At 44.8% G+C, this 25,200-nt stretch overlaps 2 protein-coding genes and 1 long non-coding RNA gene across 5 annotated transcripts in view; 2 read left to right on the top strand and 1 right to left on the bottom strand.

Moving 5' to 3' along the window:
* Positions 1 to 45: 45 nt before the first annotated feature.
* Positions 46 to 9,303, top strand: Higd1a (HIG1 hypoxia inducible domain family member 1A). The gene is made up of 4 exons (XM_034484195.2): positions 46 to 68; positions 5,056 to 5,174; positions 7,565 to 7,699; positions 8,188 to 9,303. The coding sequence occupies exons 2-4, from the start codon at positions 5,078 to 5,080 to the stop codon at positions 8,235 to 8,237; spliced, it is 282 nt and encodes a 93-aa protein (XP_034340086.1). The 5' UTR covers positions 46 to 68; positions 5,056 to 5,077; the 3' UTR covers positions 8,238 to 9,303.
* LOC143435386 (uncharacterized) lies at positions 4,447 to 24,543 on the bottom strand. Of its 3 annotated transcripts, none has more exons than XR_013105625.1 (4): positions 23,899 to 24,543; positions 23,689 to 23,807; positions 22,504 to 23,504; positions 20,007 to 20,195 (listed from the first exon to the last, which is right to left on the bottom strand). It is a non-coding gene; the product is annotated as an uncharacterized LOC143435386 (long non-coding RNA). The 3 variants fall into 3 exon arrangements; XR_013105626.1 differs by having other exon boundaries at positions 22,669 to 23,504; XR_013105627.1 differs by lacking the exons at positions 20,007 to 20,195; positions 22,504 to 23,504; positions 23,689 to 23,807 and adding exons at positions 4,447 to 5,701; positions 11,435 to 11,503.
* The window catches only part of Ccdc13 (coiled-coil domain containing 13), a 43,922-nt gene continuing 42,731 nt past the window's right edge, over positions 24,010 to 25,200 (top strand). Inside the window, exon 1 of the mRNA XM_034484181.2 lies at positions 24,010 to 24,108. The gene's annotated coding sequence lies outside the window, so the exon portion shown is untranslated. The remainder of the gene's footprint in view (positions 24,109 to 25,200) is intronic.

Below are 25,200 nucleotides of genomic sequence, written 5' to 3'. Positions count from 1 at the left end.
CGGTGTTCTGGCTCAAGGGGTTGGCGGCCAGAAGCCGGTAAGACTGGAGGAAGAAACCCCGTATCTCGGTGAGTGAAGCGGGAGCCGGGCGGGAGGCAAGGCCCGCGGGACGGGGGGCCCTCGGGTGGGCGGAGGACTCGGGGTCCCCGTCGGCCAATGCATGTGGAGCCGGAGGAACGAGGCCGGAGCTTCTGGAGCGGATCGTGGCCGAGGGAACGAAAGTCGCGGAGGAGGCAACGATGGCAGACGGGGACCGAGCTGGTGCCAGCTTCGGGGATCCCGGGAGCAGTGGGGGAGAGGGAGAGGGAGCGCGATCGTACCGGCCTCGGAGTCCAGACAAGGTCACGAGAAGGTGGGAGGTGAGGGCAGGGCGCAGCGCTCGGGCACCTCGGCCTGGCCTTCCCCGGGCTCCACCCGGGGTTTGCGCAGACCTTAGGTGACCCTGTGTCACCGGATGGAGGAGGAAGGCTGTGGCGGAATGCGAATGCCCCTGACAAGGGAACGGGGCGCAGAGATCACAAAAGCACCGCTAACACTTCAGGTGTGCCAACAGCCCGAGTGACTTGGCGCTACTATCTGCTTTCCTCGTTTATTCCTGGGGTGGAAAGCAGTCCTCTCTTCAAGGGGGTGATCCCTACCCAGGGAATCTGCTTCCGGGACTACAGATGCCCTCTTCAGCTTGAGAGTTTGGATGCAAATTTTTGACAGGTTCAAATGGTTCCGGGAGCTCCTGGAGTGCGCTAAGGGGGTCTACACTTCTCTGCACCAGTATTTCTTGAATATGGTTCTTAAGAGACAAATCCTTGTGTTCTGCCCCTGGCCATTTGAGTCACAGTCTCAAGGCAGCCATTTTCACAAGCCAAGACAGTTAACTTAGGCAAAAATCCGAATTTGAAATCATTGTTTTAGATAATAGTTCTTGGGACCAAAGGGACATGCTGGGAAGGATCTTCAGCTGTTATACCCTCTGATGCCCAACCATTTTCTTATTTACCTCTTCTAGGTTGCCATGCATTTGGAAAAGTATGTCAGTAGTCGTACCTAGCCTTACAGAGTAATAATGTGCTCACCAAACTAAGTTTGAATATCTGGTTGTTGCTGACTTAAAAATCAAACTATGTTCTACTTTCTGACAGATGTAGGTCAGACATTGAGTGAGTGAGATAATAAAAGAAAATCTAGTGGGGGAAAAAAAAAAGAACTTTTAAAATCGGAATTGAAATTGTTAGATAATTTAACCGAAGAAAGAGTAGCCCGTTTAACTATAGGTGTGATGTACACAGTTTTTACAGTTCAGAGACAATATTAATTTATATTTTCAGTTCAAATTTGCACCTGTGACATGAAAGTGTTCATTTTACAATAAATAAATTGTCAAACAAAAGAGCTGTGGGCTGTATATGGGGAGAGCCAAATTCAAATCCTACCCTTCCAGAAATATATTCCTGGTGTGGAACAATCCACATGACCCTTCAAACCCATTCATCCACCTGTAAAATAAGGATATTGATCATCCTCTGCTTAATTTCTTACTCAAGTTATGATTTGAGCCTGTTGGGTTTTAAAAGCACATCCTTTCCTTTAAGTGGCTATATTTCATGAATACTACTACCACTACCACCTCTTCCTCCTCCTCCTCTTCCTTCTCCTTTTCCTACTCTAACTCCTCCACCAGCAGGGTCTTGCTGTGTAGCCTAGGCTAGTTTCAGACTTGAGATCTCCTGCCTCCCTTATTCTGACACTGACGTTACACACATGTGCCCCCAGGCCACACTCTTTTTAGTTTCCTCATCTTTTGTAGCCCTTTCTGGTAGCCAAATGCATATATAATTGGTACAAATTTGTACCAGTGCATTGGAGTACAAATGTCTCTATCCACTGGGTCATGTAATTACAGTTCTATCCGTGTGGCTTGCTTTGAGCTCCGGACTCATCTTTAGCTTCCTGACAGACATCTGCCCAGTCATGCCCGGTGGATATCTTTTGTAAATTAGATTTCTTTATTTTTGTTATTGTCTTGTAACAGCGTGTTGCTATGTAGCCTGGGCTAGCTTTGCCCTCATGATCCTCCTCCCTCTTGAGGGCTGAAATTATGCATCACCACTCTGCCTATCATTAGTCCCTTAAAAGAAATAGTGGCTACATGGTATGCCCCAATTCTTAACCGCATTATGAAATGAACAACATTCTGAAAGTGCGGTCAAATGCCCTACCCATTCTAGCTTGCTAATCTGTATCACGGGTGATGAGGGGAAGGGATGGGCATCTGTTCTTTTATATACACTAAAGCGATAGTTGTCTGTCTGTCTCTCTCTCTCTTCCCTCCTCTCGCCCCCTCACCCCCACCCCGTGAAAAGAGAAGAAAGAAAGCCTTTTGCTCCATGAACTCACTGGTCAATATACTTATCCACATAGGAAATGGTGAAAGATGCCAACTGTGATTTGTTTCTTATTTATGGCTTGTGTGTTGTCAGAGCTGGGGATGTAACCCATGACCTCACACACTAGGCAAGTGCTCTGTCACTGTTTCCCCGCACACAGTAGAGTTGCCTCTCATGATGAGTTCAGGAGGCATAAACACAGAGGTTTGTTTTGTTTTATAGTTTTGAGATAGGGTACCTCTATTATGTAGTTCTGGCTGTCCTGGAACTCAGAGATCCACCTGCCTCTGCCTCTTGAGTGCTGGGATTAAAGACATGTATCACCCTACCCAGCCACAAAGGAGTGTTTTTAATGTAGGATATAGTCTGATAGCCTTGTCATTTGTAGCTTCAAGGAATAGAGATCCACTCAGGATATTTTCTCATTTTCACAGACGCTGTATAAGAACAGTAAAAGGAAATAGACACTTGGTGTATACAGCTTGATGTTTTCACACTGCCTGGTTAAACTCTTCAAAAATACTGTGGACAGGCCGTGGGGTTGTATGCAAGCAGGGCAGGTATAGCACCCGGCTTCAAGAAATCAAACAGGTGTTTGTAAGTGTTCTGTAGGAGGGCATAACCAAAGTACTTAGAAACAAACCAAAAGGACTGTCTAGAGGAGGCCAGTTGAGGTGCAGACCTGCAAAACCAAGAGTTGACTGGGAAAAACTGAAGTAGAAGAGACAAAGGGAACTGTTGTGAGAGCACTCAGCTCTGCAAATGCTTTGAGCTGGCCTGGAACTCAGGATCCTCCTCCTCCAGACTCTTGAGTGCTGGTATTACTGCTGGGTGCTCCACGCCTAGTCAGTATTTGTTTTATTTTGCAAATGTAATGAGCATCCTGAACCTTGAGCTTACTGAGCCTTGTATTTACAAAAGCTTAGCAAGATGTATTGTGTTAGGAAGTAATGGTGTACTAAAAAAAAAAAAAAAAAAGGAAAGAAAAAAGCCTTAGTTCTAATCTGAATAGCCTAGCTAGCTAGTTTTCTTCTCTGTTGATGGTAGTGTTGTCTCTTTAGGGAGTGTAGGACTTAGATGAGCTCACTTTTCAAACTAAACATTCTCCCATTACAGTTGGGTTTTCTCTGAGGGCTTTGCTGCCACTCAACCCCCAGGAATAGCAATCTGTTGGATTTTTCCTGCTAAAGGGAACTTGTTGCACATGAAGAGTCCTGGATTGTATATGCTAATTATATGCTAATGGGTGGATAGCAGTTGTCAGCAGTCTGTACTGTGTGCTGTGTTTGCCTCCTTACTTACCTGTGGTCAGGATCACAGGCAGTTACATGGTTCATTAAGGAGACACACAGTAGAGATGAAGTGGGTTTGTCACCACTGCACCTCTTGCTACTTGTGAGAATTGATTGCAGAGAGAGAGCCTTTGCTCTCTGTGATGGTGGAATGAACTCTTTTTGTCCTGCTCCTTTATTCATCTAATTATTGAGCTCATATTGGCCTTCTCTGAGTGCAGCTTAAAAGGATGCAATGAAGAGGAAGCCTGGGGCCATTAGGAAGGTATGGAAAAGAGTCAGAAGAGAAGCCTAAGGGGTATGAATAAGAAAGCCCTGGAGGAGTTGTTTTGTGTTGTTTGTAGTGATGTTAACAACGCTAACCTCAGATGGATGGATGGACAGATGGAAGGAAGGAAGGAAGGAAAAAAACAAACAACAGCATGGTGGCACATGCCTTTAATTCTATCTCCCAGGAGGCAGGCAGATCTCTGAGTTCAACACCAGCCTGGTCTATATATTGAGTTCCAGGACAGCTAGGGCTATGTAGAGAGACCCTGTCTCGAAACAAGAGAACCCCCATGTTATGCAATAGAACATGAAAGTATATCTGTAAGTAGGCATTTCAGTCTTTTCTCCAGCTTCAGGGGTCCAGTACCTTCTGGCCTCCCTGGGCACTTGCAAGCAGATACACAGACATCTACACATTCCTTTAAAAAACTATAGTTGTTTTCCCAGTATCTTAAAAGAAAAATTGTCACATGAGAGAAAGGGCAAAATGATGGAAGAATAAATATATATAATTCTCTTTAATTGTGAAAGTTCAATTCTAAAAGTATTTTTTCAAGTTCACAGATAACAGATACCATGGAAACTAGGCAGAGTTGTTGCTGAACTTTGTCTGCTTTGTGGCTTCTTTCTTCTACCTTTTCAACCCCCTAACACTAAATAGAGGAAAAAGGATAGAGGGGGAAGGGTGACATTATCATTAGAATACTTCCTGCTGACTGGGGGAATCAGGTTCCTTGAGGACAGGTTTGATCTTTGCTGTCAGGATATCTGATTTCTTCTCATTTCTTTGCACATGACTACTTAACAAACCACATCACCTCTTGGGACCCTAGCCTTACATACCCTCTAAAAAGTTCCCAGAATTCCAAATGTCACATAATCACAGAAACTATCTACAGCTGGCAAACCCCTGCTAGAGCAGATCACGCTTGGCTGCTGTGGACAGTCTGAAGCAGCCCCACATCTCACACCTGGGATTAAAACAAAAGCACATTTCTATTTCTGTTTTTTTTTAGAAACCAAATTTCTCACTACACATAGTAGTTCATTCAATATTGAATAATATTCTAGATGCTTTTAATTACACAACCTCACAAAAAGTTCTCTTTCAGGAAGACTCTACAAGAAATCAAAATGTCAACCAACACAGACCTTTCTCTCTCTTCATACGATGAAGGTCAGGGGTCTAAGTTTATTCGGAAAGCTAAGGAGACGCCATTTGTCCCCATTGGTAAGTTAGCTGATGCTCAGATAATCAGCCTGCTTCGGGCTTGGAGTGGTGGCAGCATGGTACATTTGTATGTTGAGTAGATCCTGAAATACCTTTTTTTCTTATTCTGTTGAAATATGGTCAAAGTCAATATCATGTTGTATAAATCTCATCACAAAAGTTCTGTGTGTATTCAGATTTTTGGCTGTTATTTCAGTGCCCCATGCTGTGTGGGGATCCCAGGACCACCTTCTGATCCAGAGATTTCTCAGGACTCAAGACAAACCCTGTTAAGGTTTCTAGCACTGAAAGGATGGAGGTGAAAGTCAGGGAAGACATCCAGGACGAAGTCGAGAGAAATGAAACAGAAACCCACAGGTGCTTTCTAGAAGCCACTGCATTCTTCCAACAATGATGGGCAGATGCAGGCGGCCAGTCTCTGGCAGTTAGGTCGTGTTGTGGTCAGTCACAGAGACATGACAGAGACACGCAGCGTCCATGAAGGCCCTTCATCCCATGAAATAGCAATATGATCACCAATGGAAATTCTAAAATCAGTAAATTGGAATAATTTGTTCACTTAAAGCAGATAGAAATTATAATTAGTGTTAAAGCACTAGAAGCATTCCCTTTAAAGTTGGGAATTGATCAGGGGTCCCTGTGAACTCTGCTGTTGTTGCCTAGAAAGCCCGACATTCTACATAGGGCAGGGCAGGAAGGCTACATAGGAACCATGTACATTAGGAAGAAACCCTGTTGCTCTGTGGGCAATATAATTATCTACACAGGGAATACAAGAAAAATCACATGAGAATCAACTAGACCAATTAGAGAAAAAAATTGCTGTTCATGTTACATGGCTGTTGCTGTGATAAAATCCATCACCAAGAGCATCAAAAGGAAGAGAAAAAATGGTTATTTGTCTTACACTTCCAGGCCGCCGTCTCACTGAGGTCAGGGCAGGAACCTGAAGGACACACCATTGATGGATAGAGCTTGCTGCCTCAGCCCCAAGCTCATGTTCAGCCAGCTACTTTTCCAGCCCAGGACCACCTGCCCAAAACGGAATGACACCACCCTCGGTGTCAAGACAGTCAGTGTCTCGCAGACATGACTACAGGCCATTCTGATGTGGGCAGTGCCACAGTTCAGAATCCTTCACTTGACTCTTTCTTAGCAATGAATGGTTCTCAAGCTGTGGGTTTTCACCCTTTGACAGGGGTCACCCAAGACCATGGGAAAACACATTTACATTATGATTCATAACTAGCAAAATTACAGTTGTGAAGTACAACAAATGATTGTGATTGGGGGACACCATATCACGAGGAACTGTCATCGCAGCATTAGGAGGGTTGGGGACCACTGCTCTAGTGTCACAGTCACAGTACAGTAGTCCTTCGTTTTTCCTTTTCAGTGCTAACACAGTTATTTCCTAATTCCCTCTGTTTTAACAGCCAAGCGCATTTACAAGCATAGCGCTGTGGTGTGTGTGTGTATCGCCCCTTGTATACTGATAGCTAATTTTAGTTTTAGGTTATGCAGTCTAGGTATTAGCCTTTTTGAAATTCAGTGTTTTTTGTGGCCTACTGTGTGATTGTATTTTGTCAAAATTTCCTAAAGGTTTGAGAGACCATATGGTCTGTCTTAAGATTAAACTTTGTTTCTTTGTTACTGTATATGTGTGCATGTGCCACAGCGTTCATGTGGAGGTCTGAGGATGACGTTCAGGAGTTGCTTCTCTCCTTGCACCGTGTTGAGGCAGCTCTCTCTTACTTTCTCTGCACTACATACCACAGGCTCGCTGCCCTATGGCCTCCCGTGTCCACCTTCCATCTGCCCATAGGAGTGCTGCTGGCATTAAGATACTCACCACATCTAGCTTTAAAAACAAAAAAACCTTGGGTTCCAGGAATCGGGCTCGTTGTCCAGCTTGGAAGCAGGTTTCCCTGCCGAGACAACTCACTGACCCTGCATTCTTAAAACTGTCTACTTGTTCTATAAACCAACAATTGTTCAGAACTAATCATTAGCTGGGCATTGTGGCGCATGCTGTCACCCAGCGCTGGGAAGGTAGAGGCAGGAGGATCAGGGGTTCAAGCTCATCTACTGGTCATTGCAAATTTGAGGCCAGCCTGGGATACCTAAGACCCTGAGGCTAGCCTGGGATACCTAAGACCCAGTGCTTAAGAGGCAGTGCCAAGTGGAGTTCAAGGCCAGCTTACTGTTCACTGAGAATTCTAGATTTGGGCTTGTGAAGCAAAAAAGATTGAAAATTTAGTGCATGTGTTATTTAACTGATGATCTGATAACGTATCCTTATAAACACAGCAGAGAGTACATTGACTGATGCTGACCTTGTCTTGGTTCCTCTCCTGTGCATCTAACAGTCGTGACTATTTGTGTTGTAGGAATGGCAGGCTTTGCGGCAATTGTTGCTTATGGGTTATACAAACTGAAGAGCAGGGGAAATACGAAGATGTCCATTCACTTGATCCACATGCGTGTAGCAGCCCAGGGCTTTGTTGTTGGGGCCATGACTCTTGGTAGGTTCAACAGGACATTCACAAATTTCTGTTTCTCATTGATGCTTTCCTTTACAAAGCAAAGTAAATGCTTCCTGCTGATCTTAAAACAATTTACAAATACCTTTGATTCATTTCTTATGAAAGAATAATTAATTAGAGCAATGACAAAGCTTTGCCTCCTATGATAGTAAATCTTATTCTGTAATTCTTCAATGTCATTGCTTTGATTCTGAGCACAGGTTAATAGTAACAGTTTTCTGAGAAGAATATGACTGTTGTATTGAGTTTGCAAAGGTGGACAAGATTCTAAATTTACATGCTTTTACTGGCATTAGACTTCATCTTGTATAATGTAGTGGGTGTTTTTTAAATTGCCTGGTAAATAGTGATTGTTCATTCAAACAGTGTGACTTAGTGAGCTGCTCACACTGGCCCTGTCCTGTAAACTGGCATGTGTTTTCTGAAGCTGAAGGAGATGTCTTAATGCTTCTCTTCTTTCTCTTTAGGTATGGGCTATTCCATGTATAAAGAATTCTGGGCCAAGCCTAAGCCTTAGAAGAGCTGCTGCCTTGGTCTGGGAAGTGCTTGCTTTAATTAGACGTCTCATATTGAGGTTACATGTTCGTGTCTGCAATAAATAACGTGGGTTTAGACAAAACACAGTATTGAATATTGGTTTACTTTCTTGCCAGCTTGATTTGCCTGGTGACCAAATTGTTAGTGACTGATTCACTAACTAGGTCACTCAGAGGAGTCAAGATAACACAGAAGAAATCTGTCACCCAAAAGTAGTTGGTCACAGTGTTTTCCTTATACCTTTATGATGAGAGTCATTGTGAGAAGGGCAGCTGACAGTGCAGATATACACACACTATGTGCACAGTAGGCCATGCTTCAGGAGGGTGTCAGAAAAGAATCCTGTTTGCCCTGGTTCATTTATTTTGTCTACCTGTGGGCTGACTTCAGAACTTCAGGTTTTAAGGTTTGTTGGCTTCTGAAAACACTTTCCAAAGAGTCCATGAAATATAACTAACTTATAAAACCCCTATAACTAAGCAGGAGGGAGTGTGTATTTTGTGTGTGTGTGTGTGTGTGTGTGTGTGTGTGTGTGTACAACCTAGAAAGCTGGTAAAAGCTGCAGAGAGGCAGTGTTTATTAGAATCACACTTATAAATTGATTGTGGGTTTTGGTTTAGCTCTTTTATAATTGCAAAGTTATATTTTTGCTGCTTGGTAATAGGATAATTCTTAAACATGTTAAAATAGAGGTATTTTGTTTTTTTTTTTTTTGTGGTGCTGGACATTAAATGCAGGGTCTCACATAGATCAAGCAAGTGCTGTACACTGAGTCAAGCCCAGCAGAAGTAGGTACTGTAAGTTGTAATACAGGAATAAAGGAAATACACAACCGAATGCAGGCGGGGTGTCTACTATGTAAGAATCGTGTCTATTAAAGGACCAAAAGTGACGGGTAAATGGTGGGTGGGCTGGTGTTTCCAGACGTTACACACAAACTTGGATATGCAGAATGTTAAGAGTGCTGTGAAATCCCTGTCCATCCCTTACATTCCATAGTGACAAGATGTCGTATGTATTGTTATTAAAGTAAGTCTGAACTATCAGATGTCTTGTTCTTATTTCAGTTTTGAAAAAGTCAATCCTTTCTTAGACCAGCACAAAGATTAGAAAACAGAATGCCTGTGGCGGGAGACCGTTAGAGGTCGTCTGCCTTGAGAACTGACTGCTGCCATCTGTTGGCTACTTACTGTGTGCCCCACCCTGCTCTGAGAGTTTGACTTTAATCATGTATGGTTGTAAGTGTGTATGTGGGTATGTGCAAGTGCCCTGGGAGGCTGAAGGCATTGTGTATCTCAGGAGCTGGAATTATAGGCAGTTGTGCTGGGAACTGCATTGTGTTCTCTGCAAGAGCACTAATTGCTCTTAACCACTGAGCCATCTCTTCAACCCTGTCCCTTTGTCTCTGATTCGTGTGTGTGTGTGTGTGTGTGTGTGTGTGTGTGTGTGTGTGTGTGCAGCAGTCACAGGACAATTTTGAGGAGTCCGTTTCTTCCCACCATAGATCCTGGGTATCAACAGTCTTGATAGCAAGCACCTTTACCTGCTGAGTCATTGTGCTGGCCCTTTAAGAACGTAAACATACTCTGTTGTTAAACTAATGATCTAGAAGATAGTACCCAGGCCACAGACAGGCCTGGGTCGCAGGGCCTGCATTCCATGTGCTGTGCTGTGCTGTGCTGCCTACAGGACTGACCACAGGGCTTTGTGTTTTACTGTTCCAGTTTAGAGTGGATGGAATGGCCACCACTTTAAAAGAGTCCCTGGTAGCATGACAGGTGCCAAGAGTTGTTAGGGACTTGCTGTGGTGGCCTTTGTGAAATTGGAGTGACCATAGTGATTGTATTTAATATAATCAAGCAAGAGGCTGCAACTCTAATGGCCCCAGTCATGGACTGTATAGCCTGATCCAGTCAGTTTCCTGCCTTCCCAGCCGTGACATGAGAGTGGGGATTAGCCATGCTACTGCGCACCTGGGAAAGTTGGAGAACGTTCTCCTTTTGTTTGTCTGTTTGTTTATTGTTGTTTTTTTACTTCCTGCTTTAACAGTGTTCTGTGTTTTGAGGGTTTGTTACTAAGTGCTACCTATACGCATGGTTCTGCCACTCTGAGCCAGATAGCTATGACTTCCTCATCTAAGGTAGGAACACTGTCCAGGATTCGAGAAAACAGAAGTCTGAGGGGCCTGGCCTAGCGTGCCAAGCTTCCTACTGTAGCCCAGTGCATGGCTGCTGCTCTATGATTGTACTGAGTGTAGGGGTAAGGTCCCCGCAGGCTGGCAGTAACTGATTGCAGCAGAACATGGTGGCTGCCAGTAGAAGAAACAGTAGGAACAGCTGGCTGGGACTCCGAGCCCAGGGTTGGGATTGGCAGGCTCCACAAGGAAATAGCATTCTACTCTGGCTTCTCATGCAACTCTTGTCCTGATGTTGGGTATAATGGAATATGGAGTGACTGTTTCAGGCCTTTCTTGCCCACTTACTGTCAATGTATAATGGTCCCTTTTATCCAAAGTGCTTGCCATTAGTTCCCGGTTCAGCTAATGTCTGCTGACTTCATTAGAGTGAATCTTGGGTTGGGTTTGGTTTGGTTTGGTTTGGTTGTTTGCATTTATCAAGTTCCAGTTGGTCCTCTGTCCATGGGTTCCACACCCATGGGGGCTCGTCCAGCCACAGATCTGAGATATTTTATTTTTGTGTCAGTACTGAGTACGTGTGGCCTTCCTTTTCCTGTGAGGGTTCCTCAGGGTGTTGTGTACAACCGTTACACAGCATTTTGTTGTGGTAGGCAGTGTGAGTGATATTGAGAAACTTAAAGACTGTGGTGGATGTGCACAATTCATGAGCAGAAGCCTCACCCTCTTGTTAGGAGACCTGAGCGCCTGTGCAGGTTTGGGTCCTTCCTGGGGGTTCTGGAACTCAGCAGCAGCAACTGGGGGGTGCTGGTTCTGAGCAACAGTGACATCTAGTGTCCAGAGTTGGTCTGACCACATTTACAAGCTCCCTGACCATGGTGGTCCCGGAAGCCATGCCTGCTGCCCCACAGATGTCCAGAGTCCCTAGGATTCAGTTACGGCTCCATCCCTATGTAGTTCTTCAGCCCATTCCCTCACAGCTGCAAGGCCAAAATAAAGCCAAATGATCATGAAGTAAAAGGTGCCGTGTGTGACGGCTTTACCTGGGTAAGTTCAGGAAAAACCAGTGTGTGCCGGCTCCTGGCTCAAGAACCTTGCCTTCCCTTAGCCACCTGCACTGGGCAGAGACAAAAGAGGAAAGTTACCTGGGTCAAGCCGAGGCCATTGTCAGTCTCCTCATGAGAACCCAGTGGTAGGTCCTCCAGCACTCTGATGTCTCCAGTGTAATCAGGTGACTTCAGCTTGTGTCACATCTGTCCCCTCCTCTCCCTGTTGCTTCCACTCTTTACCTAGGCCTGTCACCTGTTTCTTCTCCCAGGTACTAGTAAAGATTTGTCTCGGCCTCTCTGAGGCCGTTCACTCTGCAAATGATGTCAAATACTAGTAAGTGTATAATAAAGTCCAGGGGCCTAGGCAGCAGGACAAATTGGCAATTCCTGAGATCAGGTGGCCTCCGCGTGTGGCTGGGGATGTGGCTCAATGGTAAAGCACATGTCTAGCATATCTGAAACCCTGGGTGCAGTGTCCAGCACCAGGAAGAGAGAGAGAGAGAGAAAGCATGCTAAATTACAAACAAACAACAAAAACCTGTGAGATGGGCTGAGAAGAAAATGGAGAAATCTGGTAAGAAAATCACAGTGAATTCCTAGGGCAGTCTGTTGTGCTACTGGCTTGGTACAGGACTGGGGTAGATCGCATCCATTTGGGGGGTCACCTGGAACAAGGCCACAGGATCTCGGTAGAACACTGGGTCTTCTGAGGAAGTCAACACAGGACTCCAGTATGAGATCTCCATACATACAAACACATCTTAGGTAGTAGCTCAGGTGGTAGACTCAGACCTGCCTGGAGCCAAATGATGTGCCTTGAGAACCATGTTCCAAGGACTGAAGGAAAACCCAGGTCCATCACACGCTGAGGAGGCAGAACTAACACCAGAAAAGCTTGAATCTGAAGAAACTGAACTTTTTAGAAAATAAACACATTTTAAAAAAAAAAAACTTAGATGAATGGATTCTGAGGAAAACCCACAAGGTTGGTGACTGTTTTCCACATATAGGCACACAAATAGCTTTTTTTTTGTTTTGTTTTAAAAAGGAAGTTTACTGTGAGATTGTCTCTCCCAGATATGTCAGAAGCTATACCCATGAAGTCTCACCAACATGGCTGCCTAAGCAAGACTTGAACAAAATGATACCAACAGACATGCTAACATGGAGAGGGGAAAGGTCACAAGGCTTCAACCCTGGACAAAGAACTACAGGAAATGAAGGAACACTGGAGCCAGGAGAAATAGTTCTCCTCAGAGACGAGTACACCAATTGTTTGTACAATATCCAGTGGTCAGTCAGTCCTGAAAAAATACATAAAAGCAACATTGTCCAGACTAAGCATATGACATTTATGTATTTAGGAATATGGGTATACACAAGTGCACACGTGCACACACACAACACTGCTGCTGCCGCTACCACCTCCTCTGCCACCACCAACAAGAACAATTAAAAAGAGGCCGTGAATTTGAAAGAAAGCAGGGGAGGATGCATGGAAGGTTTTGGAGGAAAGAAAGAGAAGAGGGAAATAATGTAATTATAACCTCAAAAATATTTTAAAAAGAGAAATGTTGGGGCTGGAGAGATGGCTCAGAGGTTAAGAACACTGGCTGTTCTTCCAGAGGTCCTGAGTTCAATTCCCAACAACCACATGGTGGCTCACAACTATCTATAATGAGATCTGATGCCCTCTTCTGGCCTGCAGGCAGAATGTTGTTTACATAATAAATAAAACTAATTTTAGAAAAATATATGTTGGCCCAGAGCTGATCCTGTGCCACAGTGCTCCAATACGCTGGGAGAAAGCTGGTCTCCCAGGAGTGCCAACACACCTGTGAGCACAGGTAAGACCACCACTTTTGCTCAAATTCCTGGCCCAAGAAGGACCAGCCCAGAGTCATCAGAACACAGGAACCAAGGAACAGCCAGGGACAGGATCCTCCTGGTTTCTCTCTGCACCCCAGAGCTGACCCTGTGCCACAGCTCTCCATACCACAGCTCTTCATCCCGGAGAGCACTGGTCTCTCAGGAGTACAGACACACAGGCTTACAGGAGGGACAAGCCACAGTCAGAGACAGCAAGACCAGCTAACACCAGAGATATCCAGATGTCGAGAGGCAAGGATAAGAACACAAGCAACAGAAACCAAGGCTACTTGGCATCATCAGAACCCAGTTCTCCCACCACAGTGAGCCCTGGATACCCCAACACGCCAGAAAAGCAAGACTGATCTAAAATCACATCTCATGATGATGAGAAGACTTTAAGAAGGACATAAATAACTCCCTTAAAGAAATACAGGAGAAGCCAGGCAGTGGTGGCGCATGCCTTTAATCCCAGCACTTGGGAGGCAGAGGCAGGCTGATTTTTGAGTTCAAGGCCAGCCTGGTCTACAGAGTGAGTTCCAGGATAGCCAGGGCTACACAGAGAAACCCTGCCTCGAAAAACCAAAAAACAAACAAACAAACAAAACAGGAGAACACAGGTAAACAGGTAGAAGACCTTAAAGAGAAAACACAAAAAAATCCCTTAAAGAATTACAGAAAAACACAACCAAATAGGTAAAGGAATTGAACAAAACCATCCAGGGTCTAAAAATAGAAATAGAAACAATAAAGAAATCTCAGCCCCCAACCTCCAAGAACCCAGAGGAAGCAGGGATCCCAGGTGCTCGAACTCAGGCAGTATTTTAGGTAAGCAGACAGCAGGGCCCGCCCTCAACAGGGAGTAACTGGGAACCAAAAGGACTCAGGAAGTCACTCCCGGCCTGGAACACTGGTTCCTTCCGGTCTGGGCCAGAGCACTGAGCAGACCTTGGGTGGCAGCTCTGCCCCCAACCTCCAAGAACCCAGAGGAAGCAGGGACTCCAGGCGCTCGAACTCAGGCAGTATCTTAGGTAAGCAGACAGCAGGGCCTGCCCTAAACAGGGAGTAACTGGGAACCAAAAGGACCCAGGAAGTCACTCACGGCCTGGAACACTGGTTCCTTCCGGTCTGGGCCAGAACACTGAGCAGATCTTGGGTGGCAACTCTGCCCCCAATATCCAAGAACCCAGAGGAAGCAGGGATCCCAGGTGCTCGAACTCAGGCAGTATCTTAGGTAAGCAGACAGCAGGGCCTGCCCTAAACAGGGAGTAACTGGGAACCAAAAGGACCCAGGAAGTCACTCACAGCCTGGAACACTGGTTCCTTCCGGTCTGGGCCAGAACACTGAGCAGATCTTGTGTGGCAGCTCTGCCTCCAACATCCAAGAACCCAGAGGAAACAGGGATCCCAGGTGCTCGAACTCAGGCAGTATTTTAGGTAAGCAGACAGCAGGGCCCGCCCTAAACAGGGAGTAACTGGGAACCAAAAGGACCCAGGAAGTTACTCCTGGCCCAGAACACTGGTTCCTTCCGGTCTGGGCCAGAGCACTGAGCAGATCTTGGGTGGCAGCTCTGTCCCCAACCTCCAAGAACCCAGAGGAAGCAGGGATCCCAGGCGCTCTAATTTGGACAGTGTCTTAGAAACTAGTTCTCAGATCTGAGGCCTAGATCAGACCTCTGCCAGGTCTGCTGTTGTGTGGACCCCGGATTCCACCTGAGACATACTGGAAGTTCCACTCAGTCCAGATCCACAGAGGAACAAATGAACTCAGAGCTTCAGACAATGTATCCTGAGATATTCTAGAGGAGACACTGCACCCAGAACAGCAGACACCTAGCTGGACTACTACCTTGGAGGCACCATATCCTGAGGCATCCTAGAGGTACCACTATAATCAGTGCAGCTGGAAAAGATCACAGAGACATCTGGACCCCTAGGAGATCAGACACAAGCTAGATAACTAGAAAGACAGGCTTCAGTCAGAGACAGCAAGTACAGGCAGCACTAGAGTTAACCAGATGGCAAAAGGCAAGAGCAAGAATGTAAGCAACAGAAACCAAAGTTACATGGCATCATCAGAACCCAGCTCCCCCATCAGAGCAAGCCCTGAACACCCCATCACACCAGAAAAGCAGGAATCAGAATTAAAATCACTTCTCATGATGATGATAGAGGGCTTTAAGAAAGACATAAATAACACTCTCAAAGAACTTAAGGAGAGCACTGGTAGACAGATAGAAACCCTTAAAGAGGAAACACAAAAATCCCTTAAGGAATTGCAAGAAAATGCAACCAAACGGGAAAAGGAATTAAACAGAACCATGCAGGATCTAAAAATGGAAGTAAAAACAATAAAGAAATCACAAAGGGACAATACCCTGCAGATAGAAAACCTAAAAAAACGATCAGGAGTCATAGACACAAGTATCACCAACAGAATACAAGAGATGGAAGAGAGAATCTCATGTGCAGAAGATACCATGGAAAACATTGACACAACTGTCAAAGAAAATGCAAAATACAAAAAGCTACTAACCCAAAATATACAAGAAATCCAAGACACAATGAGAAGGCCAAACCTAAGGATAATAGGTATAGATGAGGGGGAAGACTCCCAACTAAAAGGACCAGTAAATATCCTCAACAAAATTATAGAGGAAAACTTCCCTAACCTAAAGAAAGAGATGTCCATAAATATACAAGAAGCTTACAGAACTCCAAATAGTTTAGACCAGAAAAGAAATACTTCCCGCCATATAATAGTCAAAACATCAAATGTACAAAACAAAGAAAAAATACTAAAAGCAGTAAGGGAAAAAGGCAAAGTAACATATAAAGGCAGACCTATAAGAATTACACCAGACTTCTCACCAGAGACCATAAAAGCCAGAAGATCCTGGACCGATATCATACAGACCCTAAGAGAACACAAATGCCAGCCCAGACTACTATACCCAGCAAAACTGTCAATCATTATTGATGGAGAAACCAAAATATTCCATGACAAATCCAAATTTACACAGTATCTCAACACAAATCCAGCACTTCAAAGAATAATTGGTGGAAAACTCCAACACAAGGAGGGAAACTACAACCTAGAAAAAGCAAGAAAGTAATCTTCCAAAAACCCCAAAAGAAGAGAGTTACACAAACATATCTCCACGGATGTTAGCCCAAAAGCTTGGATTATCAAAGACTCAACCCACAGACCACATGAAGCTCATGAAGAAGGATGACCAAGAGGGGATGCCTCAGTTCTACTTAGAACGAGAAATAAAAATGCTCAAGGGAGCAAATAGGGAAACAAAACATGGAACAGAAACTGAAGGAGGAGCCATCAGGAGACCTTTCCACCTGGGTATTCACCCCATGTACAGCCACCTAATCTAAACACTGTTGTGGATGGCTGGAAGTGCATAATGTGAGGAACATGATATAGCTGTCTCCTTAGAGGTCAGCCAAAGACTAAAACACTCAGAGGACAATGTTCACAATTAACCACTGATATGATCAGGGGTTTCCCAATGGAGAACTTAGTGAGAGGACTGAAGGAGCAGAAAGGGTTATTGACCCCAGGTGGAAAGCAACAATACCAAACAACCAGAGCCCCCCAGGGTCTAAACCACCAGCCTGGGAACACATAGGGAGGGACCCAAGACTCCAGAGGTATATGTAGGGGAGGATGGCCCTGTCAGACATAGGTGGGAGAGGAGTTTCTTGGTCCCATAAAAAAAAAAAAATGAATGAAAAATGAATGAATGAACACACAGTGGGGGGGGATGTGAGGGCGGGGAGGGGATAGTGAGGGGGGTAGGTGTAGTCACTGCCTCATAGAAGCATGAGGAGGGAGATGGGATAGGTTTCTGGGTGGTGGGAGGAAGTAGGCTAAGGGGATAAAATCTGAAACGTAAATACTACAACCAATTTTAAGAAGCGGGAAAAAAAAAAGTCTTCAGAACCAACATCTTTAAAAAAAAAAATGTCAGCGCCCTGGGGGTGGAAATTTTTTTTTTTTCTTGATACTAAAACTTGTTCTGAGAATTGTATATTGCAGAATACACAGCCTTGGTGTATCTACTCATCAAGCATACTGAGCAGACCTGCCCAAACCTCTGATGTCCTGGAATTCCATCTGGATTCAGTGAAGACACAGCATCAGAGGCTTATCAACTTACTCTTCCCCACACCCCTCTTCTAAAATCTCAACGCCCTTAATCAGCTTGAAGAAGTTAAAGAAGAGTCAGCGCCCCTATTCCCTGAGCTTGGGGACTAATGTGGTTAATAATGGTCTGTCTTTCTAGGGACAAGTAGTGGTTTTGTTGGAACAGGGGGGATTAGCTAGGACTTACTGCATAGCCATAACCTACTGGTAGAAATCTGTATAATTATTATCAAGATGAAGTTATAAATTCTTAAATGGTACAAAATTTACCTTGATCTCAAATTTAAGGTTTTCATTGGTATGAGCCTCTTATTAATATAAAAATGAGATGAATATTGATACACTCATGGGCATTGTGCCTGTATAACACATTTAGGAATACAATGCCTAGACCCAGCCCTTTTTTAACTTTTTTAAAACTGATTTGGGATGGTTAACCTATGAGTTAAGGGACTATAGCAAATTCATATTTTTGAGTTTATTGTTAGGGTGCTTTCCATATTTTACTTAGAAATAGCTGAGAGGAGTTAACAGAAAACAGTCCAGGTTACCTTACATGGATAGTTGGTTTTCAAAACATCAGAAGTCCATAGAACTGATGCTACAAATATTTATATATTAATGTTCATATTGATTAGAGACCTGTCTGCTCCTGACAGCTTCCTGTCGTGGATTCTAAGAAGAAATTGAGCATCCTTGGAGTTACTCCAGTTGTGTGGTAACAGCCACTAGGCAAGAATTGCCTCTCTCCATCTACAGACAAATTACTGTCCAGAAAAGGACACACATGCAGAATAGTCGACTGATTATATCTGCCTAGACAGAGTAATCAGTCCTTAATAATCCTGTATCACCAAGGTCTGTCAGATGATTCTGGGCCAGAAGGCTGAAGATTTGATGCTCCAACGTTCGGTAGTATAGGGGCTTTTCAGGTGTTCAGAGGTCTCTATAAATTGGCTAAGTTTTAGAAGCTATGCTTTGTGCTTCCCACAATTATAGTTAACTCAGTCATTCTGGATTTCTGACGGGGTTGAAAACTTATAGCTATTTACCGTAAGAGAAAAGATTTGAGTGGATGGTAGTCAGCTGACATTCATCCTAAAGCCAGGTTCAGAACTAAATGTTTTAGTTAGGATAGATGACAGAGGTGCTGGTTAGTCAACAAAAGGATGGACTGGGTATTAGGACTATCTTGTACCTCACTGGTACAAATTGGCATAATTATGCTCTAATTGTATTTTGAGAGAAAAGTTTCATTTTAACAGGAAGGGTGATGTGTAGGAGGAGCTAAGGTAGGAGGAGTACTGAGAGCAAGAAAAGGAGTAAGAAGAGGAGGAGAAGAAGGATAGGAGAAGCTAGGTGGTGAAAGAGAGAAAGAGGGGGGAGACAGGGAGGCAGATATTCATGTATCTCCACCAGTCAAAGATAGTTGTTATATCTAGGTCGGTCAGTGGGTTACACCTCTGATTGAACAATTCCAAACTTATAACGCTTATGATTAACATTATTTTAAAAAATGTATAAATGCAAAAAGGAAAAGGGGGCATGTGATAGGGGTTTTCTAAGGGGGGTGGGGGGGAATGGGGAAAGGGGATGGCATCTGAAGTGTAAATAAAATATCTAATAAAAAAGAAAAAAAATAAAATAGCAAAGGGAAAAAAAAAAGAAATCTCAAAGGGAGACAACTCTGAAGATAGAAAAACTAGGAAAGAGGTCAGGAGTCATAGATGCAAGCATCACCAACAGAATACAAGAGATTGAAGCAAGAATCACAGGTGCAGAAGCTGCTATAGAAAACATCAACACGACAGTCAAAGAAAATGCAAAAATGCAAAAAACTCCTAACACAAAACATCCAGGAAATCCAGGACACAATGAGAAGACCAAGCCTAAGGATAATAGGTATAGATGAGAGTGAAGATTCCCAACTTAAAGGGTCAGAAAATATCTTCAACAGAATTATAGAAGAAAACTTCCCTAACCTAAAGAAAGAGATGCCCATGAACATACAAGAAGCCTACAGAACTCCAAATAGACTGGACCAGAAAGGAAATACCTCCCATCACATAATAATCAAAACACAAATGCACAAAACAAAGGAAGAATATTAAGAGAAGTAAGGGAAAAGAGTCAAGTAACATACAAAGGCAGACCTGTAAGAATTACACCAGACTTCTCACCAGAGACTGTAAAAGCCAGAAGGTCCTGGACTGATATCATACAGACCCTAAGAGAACCCAATGCCAGCCCAGACTACTATACCCAGCAAAACTCTCAATCACTATAGATGGAGAAACCAAGATATTCCATGACAAAACCAAATTTACACAATATCTTTCCAGGAATCCAGCACTACAAAGAATAATAGATGAAAAACTCCAACACAAAGAGGGAAACTACACCCTTGAAAAAGCAAGAAAGTGATCTTCTTTCCACAAAATAGTCTTTTGGTGACTGCATCCACACACATTGTCACTGTTTTCACTCAGTGTGTCACATAAGAAGATAAAATGATGCGAACTTGAGAAAGCACGCTGTAGGGAGGAGAGAGATTTATTGTGTGCTTCCATTCTACAGCCATTCCCATTCTACACATAACACAGTCCGAAAACTTTGTTCTGCAGTTGCTTCCCTCTCTGGGGTAAATAGATAATTGTTCGTGTTCCTTCAGAAATGGTGTCACCATTTAATTGCTTCAGGTTAAAAGGGACTCGCCACAGCATCCTGCCATGTCAGAAAAAGAAGAACAAACATCAACCCTTCTAAAATTATCCCCTACAATAGAAAACTGTTGAAGCTATACTCTGACACCAAAACAAAAATATCCTCAGCTCACTGAAGGTTTGAATTCTGAGCTGTCTAGTTATTTTTTTTTTTTATTTCTGTGTCAGACATAGAACCAGATATGGCTGGCCTTCAATAGTGTCCATATTCTGTTAATTATCATCAAACTTTCATCCACTCTCTTCCACCCCCACTGCCACTCATCCCTCATTCCCTTGAACGAGAATAAAAGAATCACTGTGTGTGTGTGTGTGTGTGTGTGTGTGTGTGTGTGTGTGTGTGTTGCATGGCTTCCTTAAAAAAAAAAAAAAAATGTTTTAAAGGGCTGGAGAGATGGCTTAGCCATTAAGAGAACTGACTGCTCTTCCAGAGGTCCCGAGTTCAATTCCCAACAACCACATAGTGGCTCACAGTCCATCTGTAATGGGATCTAATGCCTCTTCTGATATATCTGAAGACAGCTACAATGTACTCATATAAATAAAAATAAATAAATCTTTAAAGCATGTTTTTAAAAAAAGAAACGTTAAATTATGTCCCACTTGCAGAATATGAAGAATCAACAGAATAGCAAATGTTTAAAATGTTTTATTTCCTGTATTTAATCTGAGTATTTTATATTTCTCAAAATGTTACAAATAGTTATAATTAAAGCACGCCTCACATTAAGGTCTAGTGCGATGTCTCAGAAGTAAAGGTACTTACTGCCAAGCCTGACGACCTGAGCTCCAGCAACTCCCACAAAAAAGTCCTTGAACCTCTACATGCATGCATGGCATGGCTGTCCCCCACTCAATAAATGAATAAAATGTAATCTTAAAAATTAGCAGTGATTGCTGGGCACTGGGTGTTGCTGGGTGGCACACACTTTTAATCCCAGCACTGGGAAGGCAGAGCCAGGCAACATCTGTGAGTTCAAGGCCAACCTGGTCTACAGAGAGTTCCAGAACAGCCAGTGCTACATGGAGAAACCCTGTCTCAAAAACAAACAAACAGCCAGACAGACAAGAAATTAGCAGTGTTCTCTAAATAGTCCTGGCTAGAGAAAGAGGATGTGGGAACAGGGATAACAAAAATGAAGACATGGATCTCAATTCTCTTGGCTTCCTGTATGATAGAGCATTAAGTTTATAAACTATGCAAATTCTTCAGATTGAAAAATGAGCAAACAGTGGCGACGAGCCTCAGCGGGAACTGTGGGAAGGTTTAAAAAGAATAGAAACTAAAGGGAAAAAAAATCCCTAGTTTTCTGAGAATGGGTTAGTCGAATGTCCAGATTAAACGCAGTCCTTAGGAGCAAAGGAGACCACTCAGTGGTTAAGAGCACTTGCTGCTCTCACAGAGGATCTGGATTCCATTTCTGGCCACCATGTGGAAGCTTACAACTGTCTGTGACTCAGCTTCCTGGGGATCCGAGGCTCCATCTCTGGCCTTTACAGGCATATGACATGCACGTGGTGCACAGGCATAATGCAAGGAAACACTCATATAAAACAATTAACTGGAAAGCCATCCTGTGACACAAAACATTTTACACACACACACACACACACACACACACTCACAATGTGTGGTGCTGGGACTAGGACCAGGGCCTTATACAAACTAGGCAAGGACTCTACTGCAGAGCTACATCTCCAGTCCTTAGTCTCTTAGGACAGGGTTTTCCTATGTAGCTCAGGCTGTCTTGGAACTCACTGTAGAGCCCAGACTGGCCTTGAATTTGTGAGCCTTCTACCTGTGCCTCCATACCCTAGGAGGCCAGCTTGCAAGGCTATATCCTCTGATGCAGTGTGCTCTCATCCTAAGGGAAGCCTGGCTTGCTTCTAGGAGCAACACTTTCCCAGAACCTTATAAGCATATCTGGTTCCTATTCTCCCCACACCACCCAGCTCCCTCATGGTTATGAGGTGGGTGAATGACACATGCACTCTGTGGAGAAGACCCTGCTTCTTTGCGGTGCTATCTACCGAATCCACTCTGCCTCTTGGCTGTCATGCAGATTTCCAGTTCTCAAACCACAGCTCAACACATAGGCAACTGAAGAACATAAAAAAAAAAAAAAAAAAAAAAAAACCGAAAGACCTGTTGGTTTGTGCTTTCTGATCACATCAGCACATCTGGAGCAGGAGAAGAAAGCAAGAGAGGGATCCAGGACCCAGGGAAAAGTGGCATGCATGCAGTGTGCAGTGGGTGTGGTGGGAAGCTGGGTGGAAGAGGACTGGTTCCCTTCAAAGTTTCAATTTACCAAACATAGGCTGAAGGAGTTGCCCAGCTGGAGACATGGCTCAGCAGTTAAGAATTCCTGCTCTTCCAGAGGACCATGTCAGGAGGAGGCTCACACCCATCTATGAACAGACATCATGTCCAAGGCAAGTCTGATAAGGACAACGATTGAGTAGGGCTGGCTTACAGGTGCAGAGGTTCAGTCCAGTATCACCAAGGCGGGATCATGGCAGCATCCAAGCAGGCATCATACAGGGGGAGCTAAGAGTTCTACATCTTCATCTGAAGGCTGCTAGCAGAATACTGGCTTCCAGGCAGCTAGGATGAGGGTCTTAAAGCCCACACCCATAGTGACACACCTACTTCAACAAGGCCACACCCCCTAATAGTGCCACTCCCTGAGCCAAGCATATACAAACCATCACAGACTCCAACCCCAGAGGGCCCGTGTCTTCTTCTGGCCTCCATGGGCACACACATGTGCACACACATGAAGAGAAAAGGCAGCTTTATGAAGGGGATGCTGCACACCTGGACGAACTGTACTGTGCTGTAGGGGGTGGGCAGTCGGGTGCCAGGCTGTGGGGACCCAGCCCTGAACCTTCACAGGTAATGACGTGCTACTCACTTTAAGTGAATGGGAACCAAAAACAACTGTAATATAGCTGAAGACTTTTCACATTATAAAGGCTTGTGAGAGTATCTGGCCTTCCTCAGCTCATCTTTCCTATGAGTTTGCCTCCCTTCAAAGCCTTGAAATACAGCAATGTCAAACTGGGAGGTGTATTTTCAGTGTGTGCACGTGTTTGTGACGGTGCACATGTGCATGGGAAAGACAGAGGTTGTCCTAGGTATTTGTCCTCAACTATTCTCCACCTGTAGTTTTTTGAGAAGGGTTTCCGTGGTAAACTTGAATCAGCTCATGTATTGGACTACACCGTCTGACCAGGGATGTGTCTGTCGTCATCCTGTGGTGTGACCGATAAACACTCTCAACAGTCCTTTTTTTTAGCTTTGTGCACCCTTTGAAAAAAGAGGAAGCTTTTTGTAGCATTATTAATTTTGCCCTGATCCAATTACAATCATAACCCAACATTCTCCCCGCCTTGTTTTGTATTTCCAAAGATACTATGGTTAACTATGTTACATTTCATAAAAACCGTCCACTTCCCAAAACCCTTGGAGGCCAGAAGGATAGGCATCTTACTTTTTAAAAGACACTGGAGGTCAGTTGCCCATGGTGATGCAGCCTGTGTCATCCGGCATTCAATAGGGGCAGGAGGATGTGAAGTTCAAGTTCGAGGCCAGTATGGGATGCAAGAGACCCTACGTTTAAAAACAAAAACAAGCAAACAAACCCCTAAAATCCTTAAATAAAATACACCCCGGAAGAGTGAAGGCTTCAGGGGCTCTTTACCTTCTCACGTCCAGCTGATGCAGTTCCGTAAGTCTTCCCTGGCCCCTCAGCATTGTCAGCTCAGACCTTTAGAGGCCCTCCCGGTCCCCCGTAGACACGCGCGCCCTTGCTGGTTTCCCTGGTGACGGTTACCAAGGCAGCACATGCCGGCGTCAGGAAGGGTGGAGGAAGCGCCCGCGGCCCTGAAGACAGACCCCAAGCGCCGCCGCGGTAAGTGCAGGAAGGCTAAGTAGGGCCGGAGCCGAGCGAGGACCGAACCGGGGGCCGAGCGGGAAACCGAACCGGGGGCCGAGCAGGGAACCGAACCGGGGGCCGAGCGGGAAACCGAACCGGGTGCCGAGGAGGGAACTGAACCGGGAGCCGAGTGGGAAACCGAAACGGGAGCCGAGCGAGGACCGAACAAGGGCCCCAGCGGGAAACCGAACGAGGGGCCGAGTTGGGAACCGAGAACCGGGAGCCAAGAGTGGAGCCCAGAATGGGGACCCGAACCGGGAGCAGAGAGTGAGGAAGCGAACTGGGGGCCGAGCAGCGAGAACGGAACCTGGAGCGGAACAGGGAATCCCTGAACCAGGGCCGAGTGGGGAACCGAACCAGGAGCCGAGAGTGTAGCCGAGAATGAGGAACTGAACCGGGGCCGAGAGTGTAGCCGAGAATGGGGAACTGAACCGGGGGCCGAGCGGGAAGCCATGAGTGGGGAACCAAACCAGGGGTCGTGAATTAATATCCGGACCACAGCGAGTGGCCTCTCCTTGGGGCCGGACTGTACCTGCTCCTCCCTAGGCGGACTCCAGTTTTCCGTGCAGGAAGGGCTCGTGAGGCACCGGACTAGAAAGCACATCTTCTGTGGCTGCCACTCAGCACGTGGCATCAGGCCTCACCCCACTCCATCCGCGACTTACATGCTCCTGCCCTGGCTTGACCCCCATTCCAGATTTTAAAAACATAAGGGGCTTGGGATGGGGAGGTGGGGTAGGCTGCTCGGTTGAGCTAGGAAGTGGCAGGCTGGTGGGAAGTGATAGGTGCCCAAGGCTCTGTTTCCGTCCTGCACACCGCTGCTTTTCTTTGGTCTTTTGAGTAGGGCTTCACTCTCGAGCCTGGGCTGGCTTTAAAACTCACTGGAAAATCCATGTTGGTCCCAAATTGGTAATCATAGTCACATTTGAAACCAGACTGGATTACATGCCAAGATCTTGTCTTAAAAACAACAACAAAGATTGTAAGCAATTTTATGGTTATCTGTGGTTATCTAAGTATTTGTAACAATTACATGTGGTTAAGGTAGCTTGTTGGTTACAAAGTATA

This window comes from Arvicanthis niloticus, chromosome 21 (assembly GCF_011762505.2).
Source record: "Arvicanthis niloticus isolate mArvNil1 chromosome 21, mArvNil1.pat.X, whole genome shotgun sequence".
Lineage (NCBI taxonomy): Eukaryota > Metazoa > Chordata > Mammalia > Rodentia > Muridae > Arvicanthis > Arvicanthis niloticus.
This window is presented reverse-complemented; position numbering and strand designations above follow the sequence as displayed.

Excerpts from the sequence above, each read along its gene's own strand:
- Higd1a (XM_034484195.2), top strand. The coding sequence starts at position 5,078 with ATGTCAACCAACACAGACCTTTCTCTCTCTTCATACGATGAAGGTCAG. Across the intron at positions 5,175-7,564 it reads GACGCCATTTGTCCCCATTG|GAATGGCAGGCTTTGCGGCA; the intron begins GTAAGTTAGCTG and ends TTTGTGTTGTAG. Across the intron at positions 7,700-8,187 it reads TGTTGGGGCCATGACTCTTG|GTATGGGCTATTCCATGTAT; the intron begins GTAGGTTCAACA and ends CTTTCTCTTTAG.